We start from the raw sequence: 11,085 nt of genomic DNA, 5'->3' as shown, positions 1-11,085 counted from the left end.
GGAAAGGTTATTACACAGAGTAGCTACTACAGGCTTTGTTGCTTTTTGAAGCATGTATTCGTTAAAGTCACAATTTCAAAACAGTTTATTCTATAAAACTAGTGCTTAAATTGATTTGCTGGCAGATGAAAGAGAATCAGGCCAGAGACAGCTTTGGCCATCTGAAATTGTCTTCTCATTACTAGCTCAAAGAACTTCAGTGTTGGAGAAGCCAAAGAGCATCATCACATCTGGAAATAGTCATAACAGTTACAGGTATTATTCACACCTCCTTCTCCCCACCCAACACAGTCACAAAAATGGATTTTTTTTATGCTGCCTTCAACAGTTTTATTGTTTAAAGTAATATAAGCTACCACGGCTGATTTTGCATCAAAATTAGGAGCAGGCACTAGGATTGTCAGTCCTATTCTTTTCCTGTAGGTCTAGAAACTTCCCAATAATGGAAGAAGGACTCTCAATTTAGTCAAATTTAATCTGCAAATGCATATGAAAATGCCTATGTAAAAAACTGAAACAAAGATGGAAATGCATCCTACATGGAAAGAAAATGAAAAAATAGTCACTTATGAACAGTATGGGAGTATTCTAGGTTTGGCAAAGATGCTAACGCTGAATTAACTTCCTAATGAAAAGATGGTTAAAAAAAACAACCCAGAAAAATGACCTAAAATTAGTAGTTACGTATATTTTACATTTGCAGGTTTTGCCAATTAACCTGGACTGACTACAGTGGACACTAACTGGCCTCCATGTAGCTAAAGAATGGCCTCCATGGGCAGGGACTGCAGGTAACACACACCTTCTGCTTCCTCCTAAACCCTCACCCCTGTCACTGCATCCAGTCAGGGAGGTGCTTGCATTCATGAGCACCTCTATCCCTTTCCAAAATTGCCTAAAATATGCTAGCTCACAGCACGTGGACTGTAGCCCACAGATGGCAATGATAATTGTTCCCATGACATGGAGCTTTTCCTGGCATTGCCTCAGTCCAGTCACTCTATAAATAGTATATCAAAGGTCAAGTTGGGAGGAAAGAGAAAAAAGTCCCCTGACAATCTAAACAGGCAAAACCCACTTCCTTTTATTCTAGCAGTTACAGTGACTCTAGGGCTGACTTTCTCCAGAGAGACAGAACCTATACCTCATTTGTTTCTGAATGATCCTTTTTTCACACCTTAGGATTTTTCAGTTTTCATGTACTTCATATTCCCTTCTCATTGCAGCCCATGGCATCATACCCACTTGCTGTGGCCCTACAATCTCTGCAGATGACTACTGTGCTTACTGGAGACAGTCATAACAAATACCCAAGCTGAAAGAAGCCCATCATCACTAGGACTCGCATATTTTTCTTTAGTGAACATTATCACTGCAGGACCAGCCCAGAGAAAGCCACAAGAACAGCTTATCCAGAAACATCTCCACTGTGTGCCTGCAGAACAACTCACAAAACACCAGCTAAACCACAGGCCTTGTGACCTGAGGGTACTACAACTTGATCATCCTCCAGGCACCGGTACTGAAACACAGATTTAGCCCTCATTGATTCACAGTGAATGATATCTCATGCAAGGACAGAGGGTTGTGGAGCTGGCACCTCAGGGGGCAGAGCAAGCTGCCACTTCCCATCAAGTCAAGGTTATTATGAAAGGAGAAAGTAGGGTTCGGAGCGCACAAGTGCTTTTCTCTCAGCTTGTCTCAGTCGTATTTTCTACCTTGGCACAGTGTCAGAATACCACAACATTCAGCTGGGCGCAGTTCATCTCAGAGATGCTGACCCAATTTTCTTCAGCTCCCCCTTAAACACTCACCCCTGTGCTGCCTGGTTTTGCCAGCATCAGCCACCTAATGGAAGGATATGAAGAAGGTGTAGGCACAAGGTGGTAGAACATGAGACAACAGACTCAAGTTGCAATAATCTCTTATTACATCTTATTACAATCTCCTTCTATACTGTATAACGAAAACTGTGTCATCAAACACTGGAACGGTTGCCAAGGGACATTGTGGAATCTTCATCTTTAGGAATAATGAAAACTAGACTAGAATAGGCTTTGAGTGACCTAACCCAATTTGGTCCTGCTTCGAGCATGGGGTTCAAGCAGATGACTTCCACAGATCCCTGCAACGTAAACTATTCTATGGTTTTAAAGGAGGCATCTTTTAAGTGATTAAAATTTGAGAAGAGATTGTGTTTTGTTTGGGGTTTTTTTGCATGTGTGTATGCATATGCAATAGTATATGCATATTTTTAGCAGACCACTGAAGCTTATGCTTTAACACAAATCTTAACATATCCTTAGCCTCACACACTGAAAAAAGTTTATCCAGGCTAGTGAGGAAAGGCATCTTTCAATAATACAAAAATAATCATGCAGTATTCTTGCGTGATAAATGAGCCCTCAAACAGCTGTGTGCTGTAGCTGGAGGGTAATTGCAGATGTAGGGGTATGCTGTTACAGTATTGGCACATTTTCAGTGATGTGGGAAAAACATCATAGTGGATACTGCTTTGGGATAACAGAGAAAAGTAGACATGGAACTTGATTAGCAGAACTGACTTGGAATTAATTTGCATTTGGACTCGAAAGACAAAAAATAAAAATATTAACCTTGTATTATTAAAATAATAGTTCTATTTCAGTGAGGTCTCAAGCTAAGAGCTTAATTTGGAAGCCAGCTCAGCACTTTATCAAGTAGTCTTTTCTCTTCTTTTTCCTCCACATTGTCATTTTTGAAATATTTTTTCAAACATTTCAGTCATGAATTGTAAGTACTACTTTCAAAAGCATCAGGTAATTTACATGCCACGTGACTTCTAGCTAAAAGGCAATGAAAAGCAGTGGGCAGTGAATCCCAAGGAACACGTTATATTGTAAAATGGTTTGTAGGGATAGAATCCAGGAACAACTCTTCTCAGTAATGAAACTATTGATCTGAGAGAAGACTTGGGAGAACAGCCAATCAGTCTGTATTTTGGGAATCCGTAGCCTAGGACACCATAATTACCCAAAATGTTGTATTTCGGACCTTCTATGTGGAAGAGTTGCAGGAAACCTTCCAAGGCAAGGCACTGTGTGTGTATACATGTACAGAAAGAAAAGGAGCTAAGGTACCAACCTTCCTTGTTCCTCTGTAAACTGCCATTCTACTTTCTGACTGTTCAGTGTGAGAACAAGTCTACCTGGATAAAGGCACACCGCATCCCACATCATCTCAGGGGCTTACTACAGGATATTGTTTCACTATTCTATGTAGCTGGAGGAATTTGCCATACAGTAAGAAGCAGCAGGCAGTCTTATGAAACAAATGAAAGTATCTTAACTCATGGTGGGGGGCAGGGGAACAAAAAAAAAAAAAAAAAAATGCTTTCTATCTGCTGAGAATGGTTTTTGTCAGATTCTTTGCTCAAAATAAAGAGGTAACAGCTGGTCAAGGGAGGATTCCACAGGCTTCCATATGGTGAGGGGGAAGGCAATGCCCACACACTCTTCTACTGAAGTATAAGAAGGAAACTTGCTTCTCTTTCCCATCCTTGGTGTATTCTTCAGACTTATGAAGAAGAGCTCTCTGCAGGATCATCAGTAGAAGTCTGCCTTTGGGCTATTGCTTTTGTTTTGTATTTCATACAGAACACTGTAGCAACTCTGTATCACAGCGTGCTTCTGCTCTTATGAAGGGAGAAAATACAAAGAAGTCCTGGAAAGGATTCCATGCGAAGAAACACTAAGCAAAGGAATTAACTATACTAGCTGAGCATGGCTCCATTCAAACTGGACAGCAAAGTATTGGTAGCAGGAGAAAAGATCAGGAACAGTGATCAAGCAGGAGGACCTTATGAGAAACATGAGGAGAAAAGTCTACCTTCTGACATTAAGGTTCATTATTTGGTTGTCTTCTGTTCTAAGCTGCTCATGGAATCTCAGGAAGTAAATGAAGGGAGCAGTGTTTTGTAGTTAGTTACACTGTCATTATTTCAGTTATTCCTTGATATATTTACCATTTTCATCTACCTCCACCTTCTGTGATAATGGGGCTGCAAGGGAGTATCGCCTGTCATTGAATGCTACAAAAAAGGGAAGATACTTTTCTTTTTTTTTTTTTTTTTAAAGTCCCTACTTTTATTTGCCAAGCCTAATTTCCCTGTCTTTTGAGTGCTTAAGGCTGCTATTTAAATTATTGACTTGCAGTTTACCTGGGCTGTGAACTAGTCATGCTGTTGGCTCAGACAACAAAGCTAGTGCCGTATAGAGCTGCTCTACATCTACCTGAGCTTCACTCTCGGGCAGTACTGTATAAGCAGGATAAAAAGGCACACACATTTTAATCATTCTCAAAGCTTAAACAAATAAAAAGCACTTACCAATTTTAACTGCTTTATAGGTCTCCAGACCAGCACAATGAACGGTATCTTAATAAAGTTATTTTGCATGACCCCAATCACTTAATGAAATAGAAATTTAAGGTAACGTATTGACAACCATTAACTATCCATTTCATTTGCACTTGGTGTTAATCAGAATAATTTGTATTCTCAATGTCCCAGTCAAACTGTTATTTGAATAAATTAAAATCTAATTTTAAAATTGTGTTTGCAGCCAAAACTGGGTTCCATATCACATTTATTTTTTGGAGTACTAAATGTGAAGCAGCAACATTTTACATTGCTGAGAGAGGCTGAGTAGATACAAAAGTAAATACAAACCAGAGAAGCACCAGAAGAATATTATACATTAAATTATATAACCAACATAAGCAGTCTGGTCTAATGGACTGTCTTAAGCTTCACTGTTGTGACATTAGACTGGGTGTTCAGGCTTGGCCAGACTTTGGCCCAATACTGGGTGATATGTAATTTACTCTACTTCCTCCTACAATCATGGATAAATACCATGGGCCCCAGGGCAGAAAGGGTATTAGAGGTAATGGTAATACCATTATATCTGTTTTTTCTTACTAAGCCAGGCTCATAGATCCCTGCTGTGCATTCTCTGTCCCATGACCAGGCTGCTGCCATCTCCCTTTTGCTTGTTTTTTATCACCGGTTCCAACAGCACTGGCAAAAGGCCCCAAACTAGTTAGGACAGTAGAGTGTATTACTGGCTCTGGGCTCAGCTCTGCTCCATGTAGCATCTCTTCCCTAACGCTGTTGCCTCTTGGTAAAGTGCAACTATGTTAGATCTAAATACTGCTAGTTACAACTCCTACCAATTCTGCATGTGTAGCCTGACAGGCTGTCTTTGGTGGCAGCTTGAACTAAGGCCTTGAGTGGGATTTCTAGACTTGTTCTTAGCACAAAGAAGTGGTCGCTCCAACTCCTCTCAGGTGCTAGAAGTGTCAGAAGAAGGTGCTAGTAAGTGTTCTTGGTGAAAAATTACTTCATCTCCTAGCTCTGCAAAATTCTGGCAAATGCCAACTACTCCTAAGACAGAAAACTAACAAGGTGGCTGCCTAAGGGGTGGGGAAAAGAGTCTCTCACCTTGGCAGGCTCGCTCATCATCAACAGGCTGGTAGCCAGCCTTGCAGGTGCATCGTCCAATGGCCACCATCCACTCCCCTTCTCCATTGCAGTGCAACCGAACACCCAAAGACCCAGTCATGCTTGTTTCTTCAGCATTTGGTACACACGTCCCTGGGGACTCCACCAACGAGGTCCTCTCCCCTCCAGCAAAAGTTTCAGGGAAGGAGGCAAATCCTTTCACCACAGCTGGGCACTTGTAGAAAAAGACTTGGACTGCCACCAGGGACATGCAGGCTCCCGAGTCCTGGAAGGCCAGGTAGAAGCCGTGCTTGGTGAGTGGCCCAAAGCTACGTACTTTAACATTCATCTTTACCACCTTCCCAGTGCTGTCCACCTGCGAAAAGCTTTCATCAGCTGCAATAGTATCCACTTTGGTCCAGGGGCCCTCACGCCACTCTGGCAGTTCCTGAGAAGCTGTGTCAGCCTCTGACTGATGGTAGTAGAGTGTGAAAGTCTCCTTGCAAGAAGAGGCCACAGTGCGCATACTGGCACAGTCTCTCACTGAGAAACGGAGGCGGACGTGGACTCGGTGGGCTCCATGACGCTCTATGAAGTGAGTACGCAACCAGTTATTCTGACCGGGTTCAGCCACGTTACAGACTTCAAAGGTTCGGATCAGGCGCTTCTTGTCATCCCAGACACTTACCTCATCCCACTGAATATATGGAAGAGAAAAGGAAGAAGACATAGTAAAAGAAATATGGATTCAGTGTTCAACTGCACAAAAAATGCAGGACTTCCCCTCCCTTCACCTCGCCATGTCTACGATAAGACTTGGACCGGCTGATGGCATGCGTAGCACAGCACTCTAGACAAGAGAAAGTATGACCCTGTAAAGAAGAGCTGTTAAAGCTTGCAAGGAAGAACCATTGTGAAAGAAAACATAATTCATGCAAACCTGTCACATGACACTGAGAATCTTAAGTTCAGAGAGTTATACTTTCTTCCCTCCTATTTTCACACTGCTTATTTCCAGAGACAAGATGGACAACACAAACAAGACAGGGAAACAAGACACTGTTCTTTGGCAAAAACATTAAAGCAGAAGTCCCTTCTACCCAACTTTATCATGTTTGCAGCTGTGGCCTTCCATGTGTGATGCGCATGAGAAACTCAGTACACCCTGAGGCAGACCGAGGACCTGTTTTGTGCCAGGCACAAGAGAGGGATAGGGAGGGGTGGAAGCAGGTTACTGCGTAAGGCTGTAAGAGAAATCCCTCCTTACCCTCTCAATTAGCTGAACAGAATAGGTATGAGGCCCTGGGTATGATAGACAAAGAACATAACGATATAGAAGGAACCTGTGCAAGCACTCTTAGGAAGGTCAATTGACCAACTCCTCGCAACATGACCTGCATTAAGACCAGCGCTGAGAGTAAACAATGGTAAGTTATGGTCACTGGTGACTACCTTATGTGAGAAACAGAAGCACCCATTTGTAAACTGTAAGGAGACCTTATTGTGGCCTTTCAATACATTAAATGAATATGGAGAGAGACTTTTTACAAGGACATGTATGGCAGGACAAGGGGGAATGGCTTCAAACTGAAAGAGGGGAGATTTAGATTAGACATTAGGCAGTTCTTCCCTGTGAGGGTGCTGAGGTGCTGGCACAGGTTACCCAGAGAAGCTGTGGCTGCCCCATCCCTGGCAGTATTCAAGGCCAGGTTAGACAGGGCTTGAAGCAACCTGGTCTAGTGGAAAGTGTCCCTTTTGCTGCCTTTGGTTCCTCTCTCAAAGCAAGCAAGTATCCTCCCATCAGGTTTTGTACAATACTCAAATGATCTTTCCTTCATCCCCTGAATCTCAGGCCCATGTAGGTAATAACACTCCTCTCTGCAGAGTGATGCACAGGACCTGTCTCTTTCACTCACCTGGATGGCTTTCATCCCTGGACAATGGTCTAATCACCCTCCTAAGGTAGCCCTGGGAGTACCCAATTGAGGTTGCTCTGATCTCTGTTAAGGTGGTTATCCTGCCTCTCACTGTCCCCTCTGGCTATGTGGTTGTGGAGCGGAGTCTTTCATTATTAACGTGATAGTTTTATATAAACAGATCAAAATAAAATGTGCATTTACAAATTAGGAAATTTTGAATATTCTGCTAGTCTGGGATTTAAATGGTGATGTCAGACTGAGGAGGAAGTTTTAAAGCCTTTTTATCCATTCACAGATGAGCCTAAAGGTACAATTTAATGTTACAGCAATTTCTGTCAGACCCTGCATGGTGGCTGAATACCATACTTCCGCTTTTCCCCTACTAAACGTCTCCTACATTGGAATGCACCATGATGTTTGTGATGCATTATAGAACCCTATAGAACGAGTCAGAACACTTTATCGACCATAGAAAACTAACATGCATAACACACATCAAAAGTAATCATTTTTCACATTAAGAAGATCTGGATCACCCTGTGGTCCCCTAATCTTTAGGTATGAAGCAAGGGAAGGGTGGGAACCTGTGACTGGAGGTGGCAGGAAACAGGAACCACTCCCTTTGGTGATAGCTTCTCTGATGTCCATCACGTTCTAACATCTGTCCATCTACATAACTGTTGCTCCATTTTTTCTGCTTGACCATAAGCATGCAACAGAAAACAGGAACTTTTTGAAATCTTATGCAGCTTTCTGGGGTCACCTTAATCTGTTCTAAGCATGGAACACTTCCAAACACTCTTACTGAAGCAACAAAACAATGGGATAATTGCAGCTTATTTGAGCTCCTCTTCCTTCCAAGTCATACAGACAATACTGAACAAAGTACAGTGCTACTTTGTCTGTGCTATTCCAGCAAGAGTTTGCAGCTCCTGTTCTTCACAAATCCAGCAGAAATTAGAAATCTCATGCTTGGTCAAGAATTGGGGTCACAAAATTCCTCCCAAGGAAGCGAGTAAAGCTTGGAACATGGATCAATATGGATCAGCAGACAGAAAAGGCTAAACTCAGATGCTTGATAGGATCAGCAGGCAGAAAAGGCTAAACTCAATTGCTTGATAGAATACAGAGAAGACTGCAATATACCTTATCTATACATTCACACCTTCTAGAGAGTTCACAGTCAGTAACAACATGTGCAAGATAAATACACATCTCAGTTATGGCTGCACATTTCTGGTCCTGGGCCATGGCTGTAGGGCTCATGAATTTTATTTCCCCCCCACCCTTTGACAGCTTCAGAAAGCCTGTAGTGTCTCATGTCCCAGTAAGCTTCAAATTCATTTCCTAGCTCTGGGCATTAACGTAAAAAGCCAGCAGCCAGTATTGAACTTAGCCAGCTGGACTGCAGGTTTACACAAAATTGACTAAGTGTACCCCACAGTGCACCAGTCATGAGTTCCCAGGCAGCTATCTCTCCTTTTAAATGTTCTCCACATTCTGGCCCATAACATAAAGAACTGGTTTATGAACTGGTTTATGAACAGTAGCACTTAATCTGCATGATGAGTGTGTCAAAATGCTTGCAATGTATAGGCAGAATCCTAGCAAATGGATAAACACATTTAGACTATAGCTCCATTGAACTGGCACAGGTCTAGCTGTTCCTTTGCCTTTGAGGCTGTAATGAAAATTTTCAACTGGCCAGTGACAACTGAAGAAAGAGGTTGGGATGCAAAGTATAGAATTACAAGGGAAATATTAATTTATGTGCATAAGGTGTCCCAGGCAAACTGGGACAAGCCAAACATGGTTTTACACACGATTCATATACCCTGCAGATGTCCGGTTACTACACAATTTGGCTAATCACTGACACCCACGCTACTGCTTACCAATCCTAGTATAACTCTGCAAAGCAGATTTGTTCCCCAGAAGAGTATCAAACAACACTACCTATAGAGAAGGCCACACAGACTTCACAGTATCATTCCACAAGGATTAGGAACCCATAGCAGCATCAGCCTACCCCTGCCTTCCTGCCTCAGAGACTTCAAAGGCAGAATTTAGCTATGGCTCTTCAAGGAGCTAGAGACAGAGAACACCACCCGTGGGAGCAGACCAAGCACCCCAGCGTGTGCGGGAGGGATCTGGCTTTGACAGGAATTTCCGTGAGCAGAGAAACCATGAGGTTGCAATAGCATCCCACCCAGTATCCCCCTATCTGGCTTTGCACGACACACAGCGTTCCAATTGTCCATGTGTACAAAATCCATTAAACAATTTGCATTGGCTCCAGTTCCCCGTTCTATTAAATGCATGCATGCCTTCCCCACACAGATGCAGTCAAGAAGAGCACAAGGGAAATGCTTACCCCATCAGAAGGGTGGGTTGTCCAGCCAATCTCCGAGGTCTCTCTAGTTGTATCCAGAAGTATTTCTGTTTATATTTAAATAAATAAATAAATAGTGAGACAAACAAACAAGCAAACAAACACTTCGTGCTTTTCCAAGTCAGGCTAAAATCTTAATTGCCTCTCATAAGATTATCTCTGAAAAAAAAACAAACCAACCCAAAGCCCAACCCAAAACCATGTCTTGTAGAGGGCCTCCACACACCCAGAATACACACTCATGTTTTGAGATACAGCAGGCTACATCCACAGTAGTGAATTAAGCAGGCCCAAGACAGGGGCAGAGGCACGGGGCACAAAATCATGCTAACTCATGGTTAGCAGGTTGCACAGCAATATTCTGGCCAGATGAAAACTTTCCCAGGCAAAGCATAAGCACACTGACAGCAGAGAGCACAGTTACCATAACAAGCAGTACAGTTGGGGCCACCCTCTTTTTGGAAAGGAAAGGGTGAGACGGAGACGTGAATTACATGAATGCATGCCAGTCTTCTCAGGACCATGGTTGCTCATTTTATTTGCAGGTGTAAATATGGACACATGGCCAAGACACTTTTGTTTCCAGCTCTGGAACCAAATTTCTGTAGGAGTTTAGGATGATGATCCAGTTGATCCTGTAATGGATTAGCCTCATTCTGGAGCTGGGCATTAATTAGGCTGCAAACCTGTGTACGAGTCCCGGTTTTATCAGAAAATCAGTATTAAATAGTCTCTTGCATTGTCCTGCTCAGGATTAGGGTACACACAGAACTTCACAGGCCTAATTTATTCCCACAACTAGTCTACATTTCCACTGTTACTGGAGACAGTTTCCCGAGTTAATTTTCTTCCCAGCAGCTGGTACAGGGCTGTGGTTTGGCTTTAGTGGAGAATAACACTGATGGTTTAGTTGTTGCTCAGTAGCGGTTGCCCTGATCAAGGACTTTTTCAGTTTCATGCTCTGCAGTGAGGAGGGGTACAAGAAGCCAGAAGGGAGCAGAGACAGGACACCTGACCCAAACTAGCCAAAGGGGTATTCCATAGCACAGGGAATTTACACAGAAGGGAGTGATCGGTGGTTGGGTCAGGCTGGGTATTGCTCAGTGGGTGCTGAGCAATTGTATTAAGCATCACTGTTGGTTGTTTGGGTTTTTTTGTTTTGGTTTTGTTCCCTCCTACTTCTAGTTTTCTCTCTCTCTCCTTGTTACTTCCCTTTTGTACTTTAACTATTAAAGTGTTCTTATCTCAACTCACGGGCTTTCCTTTTTTTCCCTAATTCTCTTCCCCATCCC

The 11,085-nt window shown here is 42.7% G+C and overlaps 1 protein-coding gene across 1 annotated transcript in view; it reads right to left on the bottom strand.

Moving 5' to 3' along the window:
* LOC104406709 (ephrin type-B receptor 5) overlaps nt 1–11,085 on the bottom strand; it is a 42,000-nt gene that overhangs the window by 20,818 nt on the left and 10,097 nt on the right. The window contains exons 2-3 of the mRNA XM_010015791.1: nt 9,776–9,840; nt 5,483–6,179 (exon numbers count right to left, since the gene is read on the bottom strand). Coding sequence (XP_010014093.1) covers nt 5,483–6,179; nt 9,776–9,840 — 762 coding nt within the window. The remainder of the gene's footprint in view (nt 1–5,482; nt 6,180–9,775; nt 9,841–11,085) is intronic.

Source organism: Nestor notabilis, unplaced genomic scaffold (assembly GCF_000696875.1).
Source record: "Nestor notabilis isolate BGI_N333 unplaced genomic scaffold, ASM69687v1 scaffold156, whole genome shotgun sequence".
NCBI classification, from domain to species: domain Eukaryota; kingdom Metazoa; phylum Chordata; class Aves; order Psittaciformes; family Psittacidae; genus Nestor; species Nestor notabilis.
The sequence above is the reverse complement of the archived record's forward strand: the minus strand, read 5'-3'. Positions and strand labels throughout refer to the sequence as shown.